At 38.9% G+C, this 24,014-nt stretch overlaps 2 protein-coding genes across 5 annotated transcripts in view; both read left to right on the top strand.

Annotated features, from left to right (window-relative positions):
- The window catches only part of E2F3 (E2F transcription factor 3), a 42,524-nt gene extending 40,025 nt beyond the window's left edge, over positions 1 to 2,499 (top strand). For both annotated transcript variants that reach the window (XM_050326107.1, XM_050326117.1), the window contains exon 7: positions 208 to 2,499. In XM_050326107.1, the coding sequence (XP_050182064.1) occupies positions 208 to 473 (266 nt within the window). In that variant the 3' untranslated portion in view covers positions 474 to 2,499. The remainder of the gene's footprint in view (positions 1 to 207) is intronic.
- A 3,389-nt stretch (positions 2,500 to 5,888) lies between these two features.
- CDKAL1 (CDK5 regulatory subunit associated protein 1 like 1) overlaps positions 5,889 to 24,014 on the top strand; it is a 407,608-nt gene continuing 389,482 nt past the window's right edge. The window contains exons 1-5 of one of the 3 annotated variants that reach the window (XM_050328692.1): positions 5,926 to 5,960; positions 6,259 to 6,335; positions 7,132 to 7,169; positions 8,804 to 8,970; positions 11,897 to 12,009. In XM_050328692.1, coding sequence (XP_050184649.1) covers positions 8,804 to 8,970; positions 11,897 to 12,009 — 280 coding nt within the window. In that variant the 5' untranslated portion in view covers positions 5,926 to 5,960; positions 6,259 to 6,335; positions 7,132 to 7,169. Of the gene's footprint in view, positions 5,961 to 6,073; positions 6,336 to 7,131; positions 7,170 to 8,803; positions 8,971 to 11,896; positions 12,010 to 24,014 lie in introns of those variants that run through there. The other 2 variants (XM_050328712.1, XM_050328703.1) reach the window with 2 other exon arrangements.

Below are 24,014 nucleotides of genomic sequence, written 5' to 3' on the forward strand. Positions count from 1 at the left end.
CGATAGCAAAATGATCATTTTTGAGAAGCCCTTTGTAACATCAAAAACAAGCTAGAAATTTTATAGAGGCCATTTTTGTTCTTGAAATAAGGCTTTATGAAAGGTCCTTTATGCAGTGGTTATTTTGCTTGGTTTGATGGAAATTTTTATATTTCTACTGAGATTAAAGATGATATCTTTCATTTTTTCTACTCCCTCCTCTTACAGAAGTGGCTTCTGCTAACTCAGGACAAGGTGACTGCTCAGTAAATATGGCAACAATTTCTCCATTGGCTTCTCCAGCCAACCTTTTACAGCAGACTGAGGACCAAATTCCCTCAAACTTTGAAGGACCATTTGTGAATTTGCTGCCTCCTCTGCTTCAGGAAGATTATTTGCTGAGCCTTGGGGATGAAGAAGGCATCAGTGACCTCTTTGATGCTTATGATTTAGAGAAGCTTCCTTCATTGGTGGATGAATTTATATACAGCTGATTGTCTTAAATGCTGTCCATATCTAAACCATGTTTTTAATGGAATCAAAAAACCTGCCATCATTTGGAATTGTCCTCCACTTACCATAAAATAGCATTATTAAATAAACTAGACTCTTGAACAGTGCTGATATTTTAATTGAATACTCCCTAATATGCTATAGACAAGAAGTGAAGGCCTTTACAGCAAAGCCTTCTCCTTGACCCTGAGCTCCAGTGCCTTGCGAGTCAGCAGGTGCAAGCAGGTGACCATAAATGTTTTGTCTTCACACTCCCTCAGTCTCTGCTTACTGTGACAAGTGGGCTTATGGAGAAGGGCTCAACGAACTGGTTTAGTCCTCAATAACAATTTTATAATAGTATTTCAGGTCGTGCCTTCTGCAGAGAATGCATGTCTTTTGAGTGTCACAACATGGATTGTACATGCAGTGGACGTATATATGAAGTAATGCAAAAGAGTGAAATGGGATTCTTCAGCTACTTGTGGGAATGTTTAAATTGCTGTCATAATGCTCATTTTGAGCTGTGTATATGTCTCATTATGAGGTCAAATACTTATGTCCTTAAAAGCTTTTAATAAAAAAAAAAATACACTGTAAATGTAGTGTATATTGCAAATATTGAAAAGTATAAAGTTCTGCCACTTCTTGTAGTAATCAGAGATTTTTAAAAATGCTTGTGCGTGTGTGTGTGTGTGTGAAAGTAGTTTTTGTTGGTTGTTTTTTTTTAAACTAGAACGAAGATGCACAGTTCAATTTTACTGCCCCCAGTGTGCATTAGAACTGGTACATGAATTTTTGTGGTACTAAGTGGGGCTTCATGTTAAGTGCCTACTAGAGATGCACTGTGGGTTTTTCCCTCTATGGAAAACACTTATGCCAAGCTTTGTTTGTTCAATATATATCATATTTATCTCAGTGGGTTAGCTTCCTCTGCTTACAGCTTTTTATAATTCTCTTCGCCAGCAAAATGGAACTAATTTTTTTCCAAAGTACATAACTGTAAGTACCACATCAACTGAATTGCATTTATTTTTTGAAGATCTTTGCTAGTATAGTATAGTACCAATATTTATTTTTTGAATGTCAGAGGAATTCTAAGAAGTCTTAAATAATTTTTTTTTTCCTTGAGTGTAAAATATTTTGCCATGTTCTGGGCTAAATTAATGTAATGTTGATTAGATGATGCCCATATAATCCTTTTGTTTGCATTACTGTTGTGCTTATCTGACATACTCAGAAAATTAGTACTATTTGTACTGTAGTAGAATATTATGTATGCAGGTTTTCTGGTACCGTTGAGTTGCTGCTATGAAAGCTCACACATGAAAAGGCAAGAAGTCACAGTACTAATAAGAAAACTGTATGACTGTGTGAGTTTTGGGATATAACAAATGTATAAAGGGCAACACATAAAGAACTGTTAAACAGTGTTAAGTGTGTGTTTATATGTACAAATGTTTGCATAGATCATTCAGCAGTTGTATTTAATTTGATATATGTTCTCAACTCACACCTTAGTTATCTAGCAGTTTTGTACAATAGAATTAATTTGTAAACACTGCCAGAATATTTTCTAGCTGGTTTGTAATTTTTTAAGAGTTTTTTTAGATGTGGATCTGTAAATAAAATTGTAGTATTTAAAGTTTTTGTCTTGTGGAAGAGGAGAGTAAAAGTTGTGTGAGCATGAAGATTTTGCGAGACAAAGGGGCACTTTTGCGAGGGAAGAGAAAATGAAGACTAATGCAGACCATCTTTTTTTTTTTTTTTTGTACAAATGAAATACTAATCTAATTTAGCTTTGCATTGTATGCTAGTTTAAAAAAAAAACAAAACCACAAACCTGTAAAATACTGTAAAAAAACAAAAAGAAAAAAACCCCAACAAAAATAGCTTTTATGGTGAGTTTTGTAAATAGATTTATTAAAGGGTGACCTGTTCTCTAGCTGTGATCTTACCACTTCAAATGGATGTAATTTGAATAAATTTTGTATGGTAATGAATCAATAAAAAGGAATTTTTTAAAGAGTTTAGATTTGTGTACACCTATTTAAATTCCTCTTACTCTTGGTGCCTATCATGCTGTTTCTTGAAACCTGTTCCTATTTTCATTATTAGTGCACACACTCATTTGACACCAAATAGTCTCAATCCCGTTTTTTACTATGCCAGCAATAAGTTCATCATGGTTTTTTTAAGCTAGAGTGAAACAAGAATAAAAGACACATGTAAAGAGACACAGTAGGAAATCCAAAGGTTGGGATAACACATTTATTTTTATTTATCCCCTCTCCTCCCATATAAATTAGAAACAGACTTCTTGCAAACTTCATAGAAATTCTAGGATTAAATCACATCAATGCAGTTCTGCTTGACTGGTCTGAATGATAGGCAACTATTTATTCCTTTACACACAGGAAAGGAGTTTAAAAAAAAAAAGGGTGGAAAATAAAGAGGAGTTCATGCTCTTGAACCTACAGTAAGAATTCATCTACCTCCAAGTGACAGGACACCATCACTTTCTATTCTTTCTTACACCTGAAAGAGTAAATTACATCATGATCTTGATGCAGACATGAACAATTTTGTTGTAGAAAGTAAGTAGAAATGTAAGGTACATTTTTTAGCATGAGATACAGCTACATGTTCAGAAGCATTAAATTCAGCTGCATATGTCTTTCTCTTTTCCCCCGTATGTAACACAGTGAATGCACAATTCCATGAGTGTTCCTGGATTCCACAGTTCTCAGGAGTAAGTGAACCAAGAGCCGGTTATAGCAAAGGCAAAGGAGTGATATTAACAAAAGCATAAACAAGTAGAATCCACCTCCCTGTTCTGCTTTTCTTGCAGCAGCAAGATCTGCCTGGGTATTATTCTACAGCTAAGCAATGATCAGTAGAATGCTTAACCTTTATGAAGTCTGAGAGTTCCTTAACCCGCTATTTTCTTTGGAAAACTTGACAGGGAGAAAGTTTCACCTATAACAGACAAAAATGGATTGTTACCAGTTCTGTGTGGTGCTGAAGGTTGTTCACAAACGACCAGCCTGATTCTTCCAAATTCCAAGAATAGAAGAAAAAAAAATCTGATTTCTTGTATCTATTTTAGGACTCTCCATTTTTGCTCAATACCTTCCCACTTATTTTGTCCCAGAACTGCATGTTAGTTATCAGAGAAGAATGCTGCCAAATAAAAATTGAGCCCTCACCTCCCTGGCTGTTTCCCTTCCCTTAAGATTGTAGTTGACCTGCTCTAAAACTGCTAAGGATGCATCTCCTACCGACCACGAGCAAAATTTGAGATTTGGATTTTATTTTCCTAGTAGTTTTTGTATTTTCCAACTGCCTACTCTTGCAAAACCTGTAATGACTTAAGATGGTACCCCAGCCCAAGGCTGAAGAGCAGGAAGTAAGGTATGCCGGCGGCTTGGAAAGGATGTATTCTAAAGCTGTTCCTTGGACATTCAGGGAACTGGAGCATGTATGCTGCCAGCCTATAGAAGGCCACTCCTGGTAGTTGTACTGCCAGCCACTGTCACTTAAAAAGCAGTTTTCCCAGGCAGGTATAGATAAACTTTCCTCCTGTGATCAGGAGGTAGTAGGGAATCATCTGCTTTCTTTTCTACCTGCTGTGCTACCTGCAGCCTGCATGCAGCTTTATTTGTTACTATGAATATGCTCCAGAGTAATTTAGATTTGTGAGCTTCAAAAGCACGGGAAGGGTGCCGTCCATGTTGTGGCTACATCCTAGAACTGAACAGAACTGTGCTGGCACAAGGGCTGCTTGATATTATGAATTCTTGGCAGCAGGACAAAGTAAAGCCTCTGCTGGATCATGCTGAAACTGATCAGCGTGGCCTAATTAGGTCACTAGGTATGGGACTCATGGGTTATTCCTGCCTGGGAGCTGCTCTTAGAGATCACTGCCTACCCTTAATGAGCAGTGTTTGTCAGTCTTGGCTGTTTGGAGATTTTTGGTTATGTCTCGCAGGCCATCTGTGCTTTGCTCTTTTAGTCAACCATAAACCAGCACTGGTGTCTTCCCAGTTTCATTTACTCAGAGAGGTTACACTTGGCTAGTTAGGACAACTGTGAGGTAGTGCAGTGTGATGCTCCCAGAATAGAGAAGTTCAATTCAAGGACTGCATGTGAAACACTTAGAAAACTGACTATGGGAAGCTGAAAAGAAAAAATTAGGAGAGTTGCTAACCTCAGTAGGAAGCAGTTAAAATACTGATTGGTTATACAGATATAATTATTTACTGACATAGTAAGGACTTCTTACACCATCCTATGTAGGACAATGTCTGAAATAGATCAACCTGACCACTGATGTTGAAATGTTTCCCTCCATTCTCTTCTGGGCTAAAAGTGCCACAAAAATAACAAATTACACATCACACTGTGTCTCACTGAGAGTATCTCTGAAAAGTACTTGTGTGCTTAGACAAAGACCAGTCACAAAGGCAAATATATCTTAAGCTGTAACAATGACTCTATCATGAAGCCAGGGTGATATTAATAGTGCTCAGTCCTATTCCAAATGATTTATTCTTAAAGGCCAATTTAAATGAAGTGCTTATTTCTTTCTGTCTCAGTTCCACTCTTCAAATTGTTCCTGTTACTTTGTTCTCATTGTTTTCTTTCTTTTTTTTCTGTGAACGTTGTCAGATAAGCATGGCATAAAATAATCACTAGTTTTTAAGTAAAAGGAGAGGGAAGTGATATTCCTAAGCAGAATTTTCCAGGTTTTATCAGCGAGCAGACCAATAGACCTGTTCTGGAGTATGTTCAGGTCTTTCACTCACTTTCTCTCCAGCTTGAGGGATATTATAATCTGCTACTACAAGAAATGGTGACTTTTTCACCCCAAAGCTGACTATCTCAAAATAAAATAAGTGTGTTACAGATACAATGCAAACAATCTTTTTAGGCTAGCTGTGTATAATAATAATGAGGCAATAATATTATGCTCACACTCTATAACACTTTGATCACCAAGGACCCTATACGCTTAATAATCTATCTGCTTCCTAAATATCAGTCAGGATAAATATCAGGAAAAGTTGTTGGTAGCCCGAAATCGGAGGAAAACAATGCCAGAAGTTTTAGCCACCTCATATTAAATATTTTTTTATGTAATGTCAGTATCTTGCAGACTATTCAGAAGAAGAGTAGCTACTTACTGGCGCTGTATTTTGAGGAAGCTAACGATTAAAATTAAAGAAAAAAAAGAAAAAACGAAAACAAAAACAAAAACCACAGACATATCAGAATCCCGGCCGGTGTGACTGGATACGCGCTGCTCATTTCCCAGTTAAAGCAGAGGTGGGCGCCGCCGGGCATCGGGGACGGCGCTGCCCTCGTGGCGAAGCGGCGGCGCCTCGCCCGCCGCGCTGTTGTGGCCGCCGCCGGCCGCCGTCGTGGCGGCGGTGCGCGCGCGGTGCGTCGTGGGCGGGTCGCGATGGCGGAGCCCGGGAGAGCAGCGGGTGAGCGGCGGGGCCTCCCCCAGGCCCCTCTCCTCCTTCTCCATCTCCGCCTTCTCCCTCTCGCCTTGCCTTTCCCAGGCGGCTGACCCTCGCCCCCGGGTTGCCCCTTGCCCGGCCTTTCCCTGGGAGCTCGGGGTGGGCCCATCTGGGTGGTTTTGCCTGTGTACATACGCACACAAGTATACACACTAATATACGTGTGTACGAACATATGTATATAATACTTGGTCTCGCTGTGTATTAACGCTACGGTTTTCTTCTGACCCGGGATTTCATCCCCGGGATTTACCGAAGGCAGCTGTGGGTAAATAGAGGGAAAAGAGCGTCTTCTTCCACCTGGATGGAACCGTTCTCTGTGTGGAAAGTCTTCCCGTGGTATGTGCCAGGAGGCTGAGCAGGGGTGACCAAAACAGGCTGGTGCAAGGGGAGGTCTATTTGTGTCAAGGCGTTAAACCCGCTTTTATTGCGGTGCAGGGTTTTTTTAATTTTTTTATTTTTATTTTTTTTTTTTTTTTACTAGCATTCGTTTTGTTAAAGAGAAACGTGAAGTTCTGTAGGTGCAGCTTGGCACCGTGAGAAGAACCCACACTAACTTCTAGTTTTGTTTTTTCCTCTGATTTCAGTCAATCTGTCGGAATAGTTGTGGGAATCTGTATTTATTTATTTATTTGTTTGTTTGCTTCTTCCATGTGTATTGAACTAGCGCAGACATCAAGTTATCTATTTTAAAACGACTTCGCAGTGTTTGTAATTGAAAAAAAAAAAGTTGTGGATGGCTTCACCTAATATTTACTGTTAATCTCTTTTCTTTCTTTCATTCAAAATTTTAAACTCCCGATTGAAGGCTGAAATCTGGAGAAACTCTGAGATAACTTAGATACATCTGACTTTGACAAAAATGGCTCTGTAGAAGAAGGACAGAAAGATCAGTACCTCTGCTCAGGGGACGGGGAAGACGGGGATCCTTTTTCCACCTTGTCAGCCAGACAGATGAGGTCACACTGAGCAAGAAACATATTTCTGCAAAGGGAGGACAAATGCATCTTGGGCAATGACATGAACTGATGGTTTTCTGTCTTCTAGTTTTGCTCCTTCATGCCATGTCTGTTTTTTTTTTTTTTTTTTTTTTTTTGTTTTGTTTTGTTTTGTTTTGTTTTTTCCCCCCCAACAGGATTCTTATCCAAGAGGATTTAGACCTTGCTTATAAAGGTAGGCGTTTTAGTTTGGCTGTGTTCTTTCTTTCATGAGCCACTGGAATAAGCTAAGATTATTTGCTTTGCCAGCTGCTCCATTGTATTGGATATTTTTCTGGAAGGGAGAAAAGAACAATAAATCAAAACTTTTGTTCCCTCCCATGTATTCAGTTGATAATGTTACCTATTTGTACCTTCTGTCACTGGTATAAAGTAGTTTAAGAGATGTCACCTCCCCCTCATGCTCTTTACTGCTGGACTTTTCACAGCTGTTTATTTTTTTTCATCCTTTGGTGCATTATTTTATCGATCCTGAGATTTTTTTATCTAGATGAATTTAAGCTAAATGCTTAAATAGCTGTGGCAGGTGCATCCTCTCTGTGACATCGTTCTACTTTTTAAGTTAAACACAGATGTTAATGGTTCAGGTTACACGAAGTTTTATTTTGAAGTATATTTTGAAAGATTGACTGAAGGACACAAAGTGCAAAGCTGTTTAACTTCTTACATTCTGCAATAATTCGTTTGCAACATCTGGAAGTATCTTTATGGCAGTAGCAAATCTCTTGTTCCTGAAATGTGGTTTTAAAGAAATTAAAACCTTGTTTGTTTTGTTCTTCACTGTCAGTTAGTAAACTCTGTGAAATGCCCTTGTGTAATTTCCTTTATAAACTGTTGAGATACATAAAAACCCAAGTTTCCAGCGATACGTCAGACTGTATTCTAATTAAGAGTTAGTTACACACAGCACAGTGGGAGATGTGTAATTAATGCAGTTACTTTTTTATAGGCTCTTTTGTTTTTTTTCCCCAGTTCCTGAAAACTAATCTGGATCTTGACATCTGCTGGGAGGATATATATGCATATATATTTACTTCCTTGTGGAAAATATAATTAGATTCTAGTGATCTTTTAGTATGTTATACTAGCCATATTATAATCTGTTTATTTTATATTGGTTAGGTTTAACATCTTGTACCTGAAGATAGAAATTTTTATTTTACTGTCCTGATGAATGAAGTAGTTCAGATGAAAGGCCTGCGGGATCAGGAGTTTTAGAAACAGTTTGGTTTGTTTTCAGAAAGACTGTGAAGACATATTGTCTTCAAGAAATACCATGCACCTGTTTTCAGCACACAAATAAAAGAGCCAAAACAGCCTCTGAAACAGGAGCTTAAATTCTGTATTTTTCATTCTTCTGTGATGTGAGCAGAAGCATATCCATCACATAATATGAACTTATTTTATTATGATGCTGACATGATTAAAAGTACTTGTGTCTTGGATATGTTGTGTCAGAGGAGCCGAAGGGTTTTTGAGTTAGAAGATGACAAGGTGCACGTTATTTAAAAAAAACCCTAAAAATCTGTATGGCTTGTGGCTTTATCTTTGCCTGTGTTTGATGCCCCTAAAAATCTGTATGGCATTTGTGACTCTCCCTGCTGTGTTTGAGCTATCAGGGGAAGAGAGCATCAGGGTAGTTGTTGGTTTTTATGTGCTCAGTATCCCCCAAGTGTATGATATATTGCACATATACGAGAAATATATCTGACTATATATATATTTAGCAGAACATACGCAGTAGATACTGGGCCTTGGGGTTGTATTCAAATGCTTGCTAATGCCTGCCTTGTCTAACGCTTCTTGAAGATGCCTGCTGCCTGTGATTCAGTGCTTGAGGATATTGAAGACATTGTCTCAGCAGAAGATGTGAAACCACACGACCGGCAGTTTGTGAGAAGGAATGTTTTTCCAAGAGTGCGAAAACGCAATTCACAAAAAAGTGTTCAGACAGAAGATGATCCCCCAAGTGACAGGTAAAGTCTTGCATCAACCCTATCTTGTTACTTTTCTTGCAGCTTGTATGTGCCGTCAGCTTCTAAAAATAAGGTGAAAGTTCTCACTGTCTCATAAATCTGAACAGAGGATAAAAAATGAGTAAAATAGTCTTTATAAAATGTAGGGAGAATAAGTAATAAGTCCTAAGCAAATTTATTTTCCTAGGCAAATTTTCTGTTATCACTGAGATGTTGATGAATGGAATAATCAGACTGGAAAACTGGTTTCTGTTACACTTTTATATGTAAAAGATTTCTGAAAAACTGTCTGCTTCATCTTAATTACTTAGATAGAAGCTGAGGTCTTCAAATTGCAGTCCTGGAGTAGCCTTTTGATATCTCTAATGAGAAATAAGAACAAAATCCTGGGAGCTGCAAAAGGGTTGAGGTTGGAAGGTCATCTTGTCCAAACCCCCTGCCCGAGCAGGGCCACCAAGAACCAGTTGATCAGGACTGGTTTTTGGACAAGATAGTTTTTGGGGATGGAGATTCTGCAGCCTCCCTGGTTAACTTGTGCCAGTTGCTGGTCATAAAGTGAAGTTCTTAAAGTGAAAAAGGCATTTCCAGATGTTCAGAGGGGACTGCCTGTGTTTCAGTTTGTGCCTGTTGCCTCTGGTCCTGTCACTGTGCACCACTGAAAGGAATCTTGGTCTGCCTGCTTTGCATTTTTCCTTCGGTTATCTATATACTTTGGTGAGATCTCTCTGGGCCTTCTCCAGGCAGAATAGTCCCAGCACTCTCAGCCTTGGCTCATATGAGACATGTTCCAGTTCCTTAATGATCTTTATGACCCTTTGTTGGACTATCTCCAGTACATCCATATTTCTCTTGTGGATGCATCCTGTTAGTGCCCAGGCACTTATGCATGCCCAGTTTGCTGGAGTATTCCCTGACCCGCTGCTCTTTAACAAAGGTAACATCTTCCTTGCTTGTCCTTCAGCCTGGTTTCTGGAACCTGGGATTTCCAGAGGCTGTACTTCTTGTGTGTACATCCTGCAAGTGAAATGGTGAAACTTCTTTTCAACTTGCTGTTTTATTTCAGTGGAAATAGTATGCAATAACCATGGAATGTATCTTTGCATTTTTCCTACTTGAGACCCCCATAGGAACAGAGTCAGCTTTCTGCTGCAGTGGAATTGATTAGAGTATAGGTCAACTAATCTATTGATTCCAGTTTCTACTGCATTTCTGAGATCTGTTTTTTTTTTTTCCTCCATTAGTTTCAAGTTGGTGGATAAAATTTCCCTTTATGGTAAAGATGAAAATAAAAGAGGTATGAGAATTTAATTTCCTGTGGGGAAATTAAATTTTGTTTTTTCATTAGTGTTCAAAAGGGATTTTATAAGCATAACAGTGCATCTTTCTCTGAATGCTCCTAAAAGTGCATTGGCCCCAGTCTACCAGGAGTGTATGTACAGCTAAACTGGTGCTCTATAGATATTTCACACTAGCACTTCATGCACCAAAGTATTCAGGTACTGTGAATCTAACAGACTGTGTTTTAGTGTTTTTGACCCAAGAAAGCACATTGAGCATGTGTTGTTTAGACAGTAGGAAGTCTAGATACATTGTGTTTACACTTAATGATCATTAATGTTCCATCAACAAATTTCTATTTCTAGCTAACGGAGGCATCTTTTTAAAAAAAGAAGTGTGGAGAGGAAGCAAAAAAAAAAAAAAAAAAGATGTAGGCAGGGCGAAGCATTGTGTACCAGGATGTGTGGTGTTCTTGTGCTGGCATCTTTAGCTCATTGGCAGTTATCCCAGGAATTTCAATGAGAGCTTCTTGCAGAACTTTTTGTTGCTTCTTTAGGCATTGTGTGTGCTATCTCCAGGCTGCATGTCTGCCATTCTCCTTCTGTAACCCAGAAAGATTGGGATATGTGCTTTCAGATATTTGTGAGGCTGGTGGCCACTAAGTTAAGAATTTATAAAGCTGGCTTGTATGGAGAGAAGTACAACCAGTGGATGTCGTAATATAAAAGGTTGCACTTTAACTCTTCACAGTTTGTTTGCTGGTTGCCTAATTTCAGTGCAGTTACATGAAGGTTACTTGTTACATGGTAGGATAGAAAGTTGGGAGGTGGTTTTTTTTTTTTTTTTTTTTTGGTGGTGATTGTTTTCGTTTGCTATTTGCTTATTTGTGTGTTTTTGTTGGGGTTTTTGTTGTTGCTTTAACATAACTACAGTGTACTGAATCTCTTCTAGTCCTACAGCTCTTGTACCCTCTCCATTCTAAAACTCTTTTCTAACCATTTTCCAGCTGCTTGTGGATTGACTCCACCACAAGGGAGAGAATCGGAAGAGTAAAAGTGAGAAAAGTTGTGGGTTGAGATGAAGGCAGTTAAAGTGAAGGAAAGAGTAGGGAAAAACCCCAAGCGATGCAAAAGCGGTCACTTGCCACCTCCCACAAGCAGACTGGTGCCCAGCCAGTGTCAGAACAACAGCTATTTTGGAAAGATCAAACCAACAGTTTTTATTACTGACTGTGATGTCATCTGGAGTGAATTATCCTTTTGGTCAGCTATTCTGTTCATGTTCCTCCTGACCTGTTGTCCATCTCCAGCCCACTTGTGGTGGAATGGAGCACAGTGGGAAACAAGCAAGCACACTTCAACAATAGCTAAAACATTGGGGTGTTATCAACATTGTTTTGGTCACAAACACAAAACACAGCACTATACAGGTTACTGTGAAGAAAGCTGACTCTATCCCAGCAAGACCTAAAACCCTTTACACTAAAATCACACAATAATAGTGTTTTTCCTCAGCTGTTTTGGAGTTACTGTTTGTGTTGCTTATTTTATATTTGAAGAATTACAGTTCATTGAGTCTGTTCAGTGGGCTTAAAAGAGAAGCTTGTTCATCTTTTAACTTGCCTCTTTCATTCATTTTTCCTAAACAGCATTATTCCTGGTGTTCAGAAAATCTGGATTCGTACATGGGGATGTTCTCACAATAACTCGGATGGTGAATATATGGCTGGACAACTGGCTGCATATGGATACAAAATTACAGGTAACAATATGACTTGAGTAATTCAGTTTTTCTGGGGTGAATATTCAGAGCTGTCAAACTGACATCAGATGTTCTTAGTCTTAATTACAATTTTAAAAAATCCCCTTCTGATCCCTTTCTGACTTGAAGGTGCGGAGGTAAAGTGTTTTCCTGGCATTAAACAGAACGATTACAAGATGAGTGCTTTCAGAATGGTTAGATTATTTTGACAGGGCAGACATCTAATAGGTGTCATGCAGTGCTTTTTTTGGGCATTTTGCTTGCTAACTGAATTGAAAAGTTTTCATAAGAGTGGAAGGGAAATATATTAATTCTTGCTTTTCTAACTGCAAGTGGTGGAACCCAAGGGGGAGAGAGAGAAAGGCAGTGTGTTGTCACTTAATGGAGCGTGTATTTCCTGCTGGAGCAGAGGTGAACTACTCCAGATGAATGATCTTTTGTTTCAGGAGAGATGATCACTAGGATGGAGGTGGGATGATACAGGTTCCAAAGAGCTGAAAATGCTGTTTCTCCTTTCCTTCCAAGTACTTAAAAATGCTTCCCATCACTTTTTTCCGCCTTCCCAGTCCTAAAAAAAAAAGCCAAACCCCAAACTTGTGATTGTGCTGACCACATTTCATCTCCCTAATGCAAAGTGTGTTGACATAAAAGTTGAAAAGTTAGATTAATGTTGTATTTCAGTAAATAAGTATATATCTGAAACTTTTGGTCTAGCTTACGACTAGTCAAAATAGGAATAAATTTTCGTCTTAATTCAAGTTCATGTCTGTCTTGCATTTAAACTTGCATCTGGCTTGTATTGAAAGACTGCAGAATTGTCTGCCTTGACATTTTTCTAAAAGTATTTTACTCCCGATTTCACAAAATGTTTGTTTGTTTTCTTGAACATCTCATGATACCATTAAGCTGTTACGTCTCATTTTCCTTTATTGTGGTTGGTCTTTCCGTATTTGTGTAAGTAAAAATTAGATACTGAATTATTCCACTGCCTGAGCCATTTTATGGAACCCAGGTGATTCTTAAATTATTAGTGCAGCTCTGGAGTAAGTATGCTCATTCCACAGACAAATGGAGTGCTGCTCCCAAAAGCCTTATTTGTGACAGCTGTTTGTGTAAGATTACAAATGAATTCTTACTTTGCCTTGTTATTGCTTTCTTAAATTTAACTTCTCTTTACCTGAACTTTTCTAATGCATATTTTTCCAGAAGCTAATTTTGGCTTGTCGGGATTCAGATGGCTTTCCTGTGCTTTTGGAATTTTATTGGGAGAAATGCAGGAAAGATGGAGTGCAGTGAAGAAATGAACTACCTTAAATTTCTTATACCTTATCTTTTTAGAAAATTAAGTGTTCATAACTTTAGAATAGAAGTAAGTCTACATCTAGAATCTGAAACTGAGAGCTAAAAACTGAAGAAAAGTTGCAATTGCAGGGACAGGAATACCTACAGAGTGATTTTGGTGATTGTATATGAAATCAACTTCTAGTTTCAGGTCATTATTAAATTGACGTTTTGATTTAGTTAATTTCTGTGTATGTAAATACATATATTAAATCAAACAAAACCCAGTGCTAGGTGACAGGCAAAAATTATGCAGTGTGATTTCTTCTTTTTGAAATGAGGTAACTTATTTTTAAGCTGAGATTATTTAAGGTTCTCTGGAAATTTCCTTTTTTGTTCAATGGAACGAAAATATCGGTTACAAATTCTGGCTAAAGTAAATCTTTACAAACGCATCTATTGAGCGTTCTCTTTAATGGATGGTTAATGAAGCTGGAACTGAGTGCAAGTGTGGCAACTGTGTCAGAATCCGAGGTGGAAACCAGTGCTGTCATTCAGAGGGACCTTAATAGACTAGAAAAAGGGCTAATGGAAGCCATATGACATTTAGCAAAGGCAAATGCAAAATCCTAGGGTTGGCATAACTCCAGTTAAGGTGAGTGTCGGCAGACTGACTAGAAAGCAACTTCACAGAAGAGTGAGGTAGACAAGAAATGAACGTGAGTCAGCAGTGAAGTCTTGTAGCAAAGAAGGCAAACTGCATCCTGGGCTGTGTTAGCAAGCATGTAGCCAGCAGGTCTGGCAAAACGATCCTTCTTCTGTGTGTAGTACTTGTGAGATGGTGTTTGGAATGCTGTGTCCAGTAATCCAGCTTTGGCCATTTTTTGGACTCTACAGGAAAAGGACAGAGGTTGGTGTAATGGAGTGAGTCCAGTGGAGAGCCAAGATGGTTTGGGAGCGCACAGTGTATGAGAAGAGATTGGGAAGACTGGGTTTCTTCAGCTTTAAGAAGAGAAGGCTCGTGGAAGACTCTAGTTGCAGACAGCAATGTCCAGTAGGAGGGTACAGAGAAAATGGTGTCAGTTGCTTATCAAAGGTGTGCAGTCAGACGACAGAGTCTTACTCTTGACAAAGTCTTGACAAAGTGGCAGTTCAGATTTTTAGCATCCAGTGCATAAGTTATTGCTCGTGCCATCTCTATTTTTTATTTTTGCTTAGAGGAAATGCCAATGTAGAAATTGTCCCAATATTTCTCAAGTGTCTCATGTAAATCTCTTCTTAAGAAAGCATGTTATTTTGGTTTTTTTTAGTAGGTCATCTGGGAAGTTCAGATACAGTGTTAAGTAGGGATTTAATCTCTTTGTCCTATACAGTGAATTAGTTAGTAGTAGTATCTATTGCTTGAAATAATCCAAATTTTGAACAATCTTGAAATTAAGCTTAATATTGTTTACAGTATGGAGGATAGGAAAGAAAAAAAGAAAATGTTTTGCAAGAACTATTTTCTAAATCAATCCCTCTCTCTATTACCAGAATTTGTTAGTTTAATGTAAAATTGTTATAAACTTGTGGAAAAGATAGAAGTATTCACTAAGGTGAAAGATCATCTGTTGTTACAGTGTCTTGGACAGTTATTACTTAAATAAAAGTGTTTGGATTAGTCAGTTTCCTACATGTTCCTAAGCTTTTGAGTCAACACTTACTGAAAAGGTGATAAAGTCCTGATTTTAGGGAATAAAGTGTGAGCTTTACTTGCAATTATTGCTTCTATAATTATAAAGGAAATGGTCAAGCACTGTTTCTAGTGTCTTCTGTCTAATTGTAAGATTGAAAAAAAATAGAAGGAAAAAAAGCAGCATCAGGCAGATTATTAGTGGTAACTAGAAGCTGTAACAGTGCAACCTGCCTTATAAGTTGACTTACCTGAAAGTGAACATTATATAATGTTCTCCTGGCTTTTCATGTGTTTCAAAAATGTTCTTTCTGTATAAGCAGCCTTTGTTGCTTTCAGGAGTGTCTATATCGAAAGGTGAAAGCTGAGGGCTGTGCTACAGTTTTCCACAGCAAAGTCTACCTCTGTCTGGGGAGAGAGTGGAGTGTGAATCAGCAACATCCAGATACTGCAAAACAGCAATAATGATCAAAAGTCATGGACTGCATCACCTTAAAAATGGGTAAAGGGAAACCAGAAGAGCTGAACCTATTTTTGTATCTGCTCTTACAGGGTGAAGGTAGGCAGCATTCTGAACAAATCTTGCATACCATCCTGTGAGAACACAAAGCTCTCTTGTGAGTCTGAGCCACGCAGAAATGCGTGGACCAGCTGCTATCAGTGTAGGGCTGTACCACGGGTACTTGTTGATATTCTGAAAACAGTACAGATGACAGTGGCTTTACTGGTTCTAAAACTGGTTTTGGTTTCTTGGCAGCTTGACTTGCAATATAGTTTAGATACGCCTGCAAACCTACTGGAGTGTTCCCTTTGAGATACGCCCTGGAGGAAGAAACTCTCATGGTACAGACAGGTAATGCCTCCTGTGAAAAACAGGAAGTGGGCAAACGGAGCTTTCAAATATTGTGAGCCAGATTTTTGTCTGGAACGGCAGTTCAATGTGTGTGCCACTTACAGTACTTTCCCTCTGAAAAGAGGAACGGAACATGTATAGTCAGACATAGAAGGCATTGACTTCTGAAGCAGGTAGTTGGATTAGCATATGTTGACATCAGTAGGTTTCTGGTTTCGTGGAATTAATGGGTTTTGGTTCAGCCTTGAATGCATTTTGATTGATTGAGCTGTTAGGTGTGCTTGTTGTTTTGTAGTGATTGCTTCTGGCTTGAGGCTGTTCAGGTCCAAAGCATTTCCTCCTTGGTCATCGTAAAACATGCTGGGGGCAGAAAATGCATTGCTAGTGACGTAGTGTTCATTCTTCTGATATTTCTAACTTTATCTTTTATGAAGAGGAATCAAAAACTGTTATTAAGCATTCAGCAAAGCTAAACCAGTTACAGCTTATCTGCACTACGCTTTTGTGGTTTTTTAGAAATAAAGGCTAGCACAGAACTTTTTACTCCTGTAGCATGGGATTCTAGAAGCAAGAAGGCGTGGATTTGCTGTGTTGCTAATTCAGTTGTCTTGGCTTTGATTTAGCACCTAGAAACTAGGTTATATTATAGACTCTTAGCTTTACTTGTGCAGTTTTAGACTAGTCTTTGGTCAGGCTTCCTTTTTATAAGGTTGTTGGATGGAAAGATGCTGTATAAAGGTCACTCCATTACTGTGATTATGGTATTTGTTGGCAGGACTTGTATCAGTGAGATTTGCCAATTGCTATTGAAGTGTAGTGTTTATAGTCCAAGTTATGTCTTACAGCTCTGTAATTCCCTCTGCAGGGAATTTATGTATTTCTCTAAAGCAAATATCAAATAATGTTTTGAAACACTGTTAAAGAAATTTTCTGGGTTTTTTTGCTCCTTCTGCTTGTTAATTTTCTAAACACTTGTCAGTTTTGTTTACCAGTGGATATAGCTGAGGTATCCTTAAGACTGTCCATCTGCTTAAACAGCACATTTGAGTAGAAGAAAGAAGGAAGAAGACCAGGAAGAACAAATGCTCTTGATCTACTTAAGACCTCATGTTGAAAAGAAGACAGATGCAGAAAGAAACAGTCTGCTGTGGAAAAGTAGATGAGGTGCTGCAATCTAACATGGACTTTGGCGTTTAATGGCACTGTCTAGTGTTCGTTGTGTTGCATAAACCATTCTTGCTCAGGCTTTGGCCATCCCCATACACACATGGCACAGCATGCTGCAGCATACATTTTATTCATCCAAGTGGAAAATAAAGAAAATTACTAACACTGTACAGATATTAATTCCTAGGTTGTGAATCACTTCAGAATCTGGTGCTTTGTTGTAAGTGTATTATTAAAGTACTTTTCTACTGCAGTGAAATTTTAATAATTTTAGATTTTGATTTATTTTACTGTCTTAAATTAGAGATCTCTTAAATAGTTTACTATACTATTAAAATAAGCTTTCTGCAGCCTGCATAGTGGTTGATGAAGTATTTTGGCTAAAATTTCTGCTGATGTCTAATGTATGCTTTTACTTGCTCAGAATCAGCAGTCGGTCTTTCCATTTTTTGCTCTCCACCCTGCTGATCAGGCTCATCTGTTCCTTCTTAGGTATAATGTAAACCAGTAGTGATTACTATGTAATTTTTGGGGTGAGCCACCCTCATTGTGAGGTTTTTTAATATTCTTTTTAATCTAAAAAGAATCTTTATTAGGTGCTCATTAAGTGCCTTATCAATTGGAACTCAACGTTAGCTCTTTTGTTCGGATTTGTACTTTTCAAATGATTGTGAGTGCAGAGCCAATTCAGAAAAAAAGAGTCTCTGCAGCCTTTTTTGGATGACACGATGTGTGTGGTGTGTGTTTAAATACGCAAAATACCACCCCACTACTTTTCTGGTGATGAGAGTTGTTTCTGTTTTCTGTGACAGCACTGCAGTCATGAAACTGTCCTCTGAAGCAGCTGAGCAATAGAGGAAAGCAAACAGAGGTGTAAATGCTGCAGTACTTTCTACCCCCACTGAAGAATTCTGTTATCTATAACTTGTAGAGTCACAATCCTGTATGGTTTTTGCATTGCTTAATAACCTTACCTGCAACAGGTTTCTCTCAAGCTGACTCATAATCTGGATATAAAAGCTTCCGGGTGTTGATACTGAGAGAGGCAGTAAAGTAACTTATTTCTGTAACTGTTGTCTTAAGATAATTGCCTTACCAGTGGTATGGATTCCTGCTCTCAGAAGATCCGAGTTGCTGCTTGTCAGAAGTTTGCTTCGTGTATTGATTCCTGGTATTCAGGCTTGAAAACCCTTCTTGGTCATGCACAGTTAGGAAATACTTTGAGTGTGGGTGGGCAGGTTTTCATCTGAAACTTTTGTGGTGAAGTGTCTTAGGAAGATGAGGAGAGAGGGTTAAATGGGACATGGGGGGAAGAAAACAGATAATATTCATGGGATGTAGCAGATGGAGTTGCACAACTGTAGATGATCAAGATTTCGCAGCTCTTTGGAGGAATACGGGTATTCCCAGTGAAGCCAAAGTGTCCTATAAGCCAGTGAGTGGGATGATGAGTCTAGAAATTGTTGTGGTGCTTTCTTGCAGAGTAGAGTTCATGCAATACCATGCTGTGTCTCATCTGCGGCAGTGCATGTTCCCCAGGTCTCAGTAAACTAATGTATATTTGTGGGTTTTGGCAGCTTTGTATTGCTGCTGCAGGGTTCCCTGTAAAACTTCCTAACTCGTGTGTGGCTAGACTTCTGTTACTTATCACTTCTGACTTGTAGCACAGTGCAAGATATACAACCTCTCTGTGGCAGAGTTTTTCCTACCTCAGCTTCCTCAGCATCAGCTTCTTATTCCTGTTGGGCAACTTTCTCTTAAGTGGGGTATCCGGCTTTGAGGGTGTTGTCTCTGGTACCAGATACAACTCCTAGTACTCAAACTGGGAAATTTTTCTCCTGTTCATGGGATAATTAGATCAGAACAATTTTTTTATAACTTGAAGATGTTTCTTTGACCATGTATTCTCAGAGGTAGGAGCAAGATTATATTTTGATCAGGAACATTTGAAGGGGCATCTGAAGGACTTAGTTGTCACCCTGTGTGACTGGAGAATAGTGGAGCAGGCTCTTAATATATTTTGGCTACAGTTTTGTTTGCTGGTGAGGATGTAGCTTAGCTTAGCCAGTTCCTTGGTTTTGAGAAACTGCAGATGAGGATGGAGTTCTCTGAACTTGCTATGGTCACAGCTTTGCGTTAAGATGCTTTTAATATATTTTGGGAATGCTTTTTGCCCAGTCGCAGTGTGGGGGCCTCCATGTGTGTGAGTTGTTGCTTACTGTATGTTACTGCACAGAGGAAAGGCCAGCCTGAGTGAGTTGCTTTCCAGCTTGTTGCTTGTAAGAGCTGTCAGTGTAGCACAACTGAACTTGAACTGTGCTGTGTCTCCAAATACAGAACATTAACCCTGGATTGTTCAATCTCTGTTAGGCCTGAGGGCATGCTAGGAGACAAGACTGCCATATGATTATGGAGGCTGGCTGGAGACAGCAGAAATTCACTAAACAGATAAGAGACCCAAATGGGTTTTGGTGCTTTTCCTCATTGATGGAAGCAAATTAAGTCCTTTTCTTTCTCTCTCTTTAGTTTTTTTTCCCCCTGCCTGCTAGACCCGAGTGTAATTCTTATTTCCTTCTTCATGGCCGTTTTGGGTTATGTTCATGTAAGCCTGGTAGGTGCTTCTGTGGCTCCCAGGTGTTAAAACAGGTCCTGTTGCTGAGTGAACAAGTAATGAAGCATGTAGCAATTTTTTATCTCTCCCAGAGCCCCATCTCATCCTTGGAGTGCATCTGCTGCCATCTCAGGTCGTCTGTGCTTTTAATTTATGCCTTTCTTTCTTTCTTTTTTTTTTTTTTTTTAAATGATACAGCATCGTGTCTCCCCAGACCTGGTTGGCATGAGCAAGTTCAGACGTTACCCTTCTGATTTCTTCCTATCAAAGTGTCTTACAGTGGTCACACACACACACACACACACACACGGTCGGTAATGCATGAAATAGTTTAGAGGGGTAGCTTTTTCAGCTGAGGAGGGTTTCGTACCGGCAGGAGCCGAGAGGGGGCAGCGGTGGATAAGGAGTGCCGCGGCGGGCCGCGCTCCCGCCTTCCATCGGCCCGCAGGGCGCTGAACCTTCCCGTTCCTGCGGGGCTGGGTGAACGACTGAATTTAGGGATGCTGGAGAAGCAGTCAAATCTGAAGTGCAGTCTTGTGCATTCAACTGAACTGGCTTTAAATTATCTGCTGTCATTCCGGTCTTATGTCAATTTAGCTGCTGAGTTTGCTGTTGAGTATTAAGAAGCTCTGTGTTTTGTATTTCTTATTTTGTCTCAGTCACCACTCTATAGTTTTAGTGAAGTTTTGTGTTAGACTCATCAATTCCCCTTCCTGAGAGTCTGTGTTGAGGATTGACGATTAATGTACAGTGTAATTGCTAAATTCACTCTTTTTAAAGAATTATTCCATTTGGAAGCACCTTTCTGCTTTATTTTTTGTTCATCTAGGGACATTGCTTTACTTTTGTATTAGGCTTTCTCTCTGAAACATTATTTGAGGGTTTTGCTTGTAATGATCAATGCATTCTTTTCATTAAGGAATTATTAAAAATTTGTTTAATTTTAATAATGTTAGTACAGTGTCTTACGGCGTGTATTACATCAAGACAGTAAAAAAGTGTGAGGGCGACTGAACAAATACTAGTTTTTGAGTTGCATAACAACAGCATAAGTAAAAGGATCTGATCTAATGTGTTTTTTGAGGGAAAGTGCAACTTGCTGTGAATTAACATCTGAAGTTGAATGTGGTGTCTAGCCTACGTAATTAGTTTGTGAATTTCGTGTGGTTAACTTAGAGTTTGTGCAAATACTTTTTAAAAAATTTGCTCTGGTTGAGTGAGTACAATTTTCTTGAGCTTATTTTCAGGAACTTCTGAGCTGGTATCAATTTTTGGGGCTTTTTCAGCTAAATATTTTTTTTTTAATTTAGTTTTGTAAAATCTTTTTTTGTGAATAATGTTTGAAATAGTGGAGATAAGCAAGTTGTCAAAGGGCAGTCTGTCCCATGTACGTGTTGGGAGCAGTAGAGCTGTGTGCACTGGGAAGCACCCGAGGTTGCAGGGACAGAGCTCTGTATTAGTGGAATGGCATTGTTGCTGTAGTTTGAGGCAAAGCTGGAGCAGACTCCTATGGTACTTGTGTCTTCCTGGTGGAGATTATGGCATCACCACTGTATGTTCAGTCCTTCTGCTCTTCTCTGGCATTGCTGTGCTTGAAAGCCTATTTTGAAATTAAGCAAGTTATGCACAAGCTCTTAATGTTTCACAGAAACTGAGTAATTATTTGGTCCTGTAAATGCTATAGACCCCTAGAGAGATCCCTTTCACCTTGAGAGAAGTGGTGAGCTGCTCTGCATCTCAGAAGTGCAGAGAAATGGCTTTATTGCATCATAAAACTCTGTTAGAATGCTTTGTATTTTCATAACCTATTTTTGCAGTTCATAGGAAACTGCAGCCTCATCCTAGCGAGTTTCTGTGATTTTTATGCTCTTTTCAACCACTTAGGGAAAGTGGGATAGCTGTTGTGGCCCAACAGCCCAGCACCAGTGGGGACCTTGAGCTGACTTAGCTGGTGCAGCCTTTACAATACTCGTGCTCAGCCAGGGTACGATGTGCTTGCAGAAATGCACATCCATGAATTTTGTATTCACTTCCGTGAATCCTGTAGCTTTTGTGTGCTACCATTTGGAGTTAGCAGATTAAGTGTTGGGGCTGAGGAACGGGCCCAACAGAAGACATTAGCATTTGTCTTGTGTCTCAAATCCCTGGCTTTGGAATTTGCTTACAGAAAGAAGCTAAGCAGAAACTTTGTCTTGGATAACTATAAATAGGGTTTGAGTTAATCGTGCCAAAACTGAATTGCTGTTGATTGGTACAAGACACTGGTGTATAGAGAAGTGATTTTTTTGGCTTGCAATTTAATAAAAGACAGAACACTTGGCTGCTGATTTTATTAGGCATTTTGGACCCTTAGCTTTTGTTGGCTGGGCTTTAAGGGTAAAAGTGTGCTTGTTAGTAATTGATTCCCTAAGTGATAGTTGACTTTTGAAATTCTGTTGTTTGTTCATGGGTTGCCACTTTTCTACTTGTCTTTATCATGCTTTGAAAAATTTATTTACCATTGGAAATTTTCTTTTGTGAATGTAAAGATGTAGACCATCAGATGATGGTAAATTTGAGCATCCAATATTTATTTAAACAGAACTTTTAGTCTTATGTGATGGAAGGACAGTATCAACTGAATATACTTTAGAAGGCTACTAACCAGAAAATTAAGAAAAAAAAAGTTTAACTGTGGGACAATCACCTTTATTTATATATTGCTGATGATTCCAAATATTCTCTGTAACATTACAGTACAATAGGAAAAACACTACTCGAATTTTTTGTTAAAGGAGAAAAATCTCATTGTTAAAGTGTCTTTTTGTTCGCTTGTCTTGTTTTTAATAGAACCCCAAACTCGAGCAAACCTGTGAGAGGAAGGAAAAGTTTCTCCACAAACTGTTTTGCCATGACACTTGTGTCTTTTTGTAAAAAAAAAATAGGCTTGTTGGAAAACTTACATATTCAGAATTGCCTTTGAGTCTATCCATGATTTTCCAAGTACAAACATGGTAGAGCAGGAAAAACAGTATCTTCTGTAGGGGACTGCAAGTTCATTCACAGGTGTAGCTTTTCAGTCCTGTCAGTGGTTCCTCACTTTACTGAGGCAGAACTACATTTAAATGGAGGGGGCTGTGAACTTTGCCTCTGCTCTTCAGTGAGTTGGGGAGAAGTTCCCATAGTTTATCAGCACCTCATTGTGATGCTGCTCACCTGCTGTGGGCAGAACAGCAACCAGGTGCAGGAGTTTAGTTCTGCGGTGTAAACTGATGCAGGGGAGGACTGGGAGAGGAATTTTAAGTAAGATTGTTTTCCCTGACCACCTGCAGGGAGTAGGCTCTGAGCTGGTGTTCATGACTGGCGGAGCCCCCTCTTAGACTGCAGCAGTCTGTCATAGGTCACAGGCCAAAAGGCACCTGTGTGGTGAACTCCTTCCCAGGGCTGGGCTATTCACTGGCATTTGTTTTAGCTGGTTGTTGTAAACCTCCAGTGATGGAGAATTCATAGCCCCTTTTGGATGATTAACTACCTTTCTGGTTGAAAAGTGTGTGACCTATATCCTTTAGCACAGTTCAAGCCTGTGTTTTCTTTAGTGGGTATGTAGAACATCTGATTCTTTTCTTCTGTGTAGCAACCTTTCACATATTTGAATGCTGTTATGCCTTCTCCCTATAGGCATCTTGTGTTTAGGCTAAATAGACGTAATTCCTAAAAGCTTCTCTCATAGGTCATGTTCTCTAGAGCTCTGACCTTTCTTGTTCCACTCCTCTGGACATTATCCAGTTTATTTGCATCAATCTTCAAGTGCCCTAGTCTGTTTATCTAGTGTGTACAATTTGGATAAATGGGTAGTAGGTAGATTTTTTTTTTTTTGTTGCCTTATTCAAACTATTGTTTATGAAACTTGCAAATTTAGGTCCCAGGACAGCTGAAATCTGGATCAAAGTCTTTTAGAAAATAACTCTATCATAATTGGCTTCATTTAAAAAAAAAAAAAAAAAAAAGGAAAAAAAGGGAAATCCTGACGTTCACTTGCATAGAAAAATACTTATGGGAGATAGTTTTTAGACTAAAACTGTTGAAGATGGAAAAGTTAAAGAAGTTAAAGTCAGTGCTACCTTTTATGGTATCCTGGTCAGAAGAGCTTGCTTCTCTGCTTCCCTTTTTCACGTGTCTGAACTGAATGCAACTAATTTATAGAGCTTCACAAGTTTGTTTTTTTTTTTTTAAGGATTTGCTTTCACAGCTCGTTTGGGGACACTGCTGTTATTCATAAAGAAGTATTCTAATTGTTTTTAGTAATAGAAACTCTGAATTGGTAAGCCAAAGATTGTCATCACAGTTCTGTTATTTGTTTTTATTTTTTCCCCACTGCAGTTTCAAAAATACTCTGGAACCTTTTGTTTTATTTTTTGGCCATTTTAGTTTAAACTCATACT

Source organism: Myiozetetes cayanensis, unplaced genomic scaffold (genome assembly GCF_022539395.1).
Source record: "Myiozetetes cayanensis isolate MyiCay16 unplaced genomic scaffold, myiCay2020 scf1, whole genome shotgun sequence".
Classification (NCBI taxonomy): domain Eukaryota; kingdom Metazoa; phylum Chordata; class Aves; order Passeriformes; family Tyrannidae; genus Myiozetetes; species Myiozetetes cayanensis.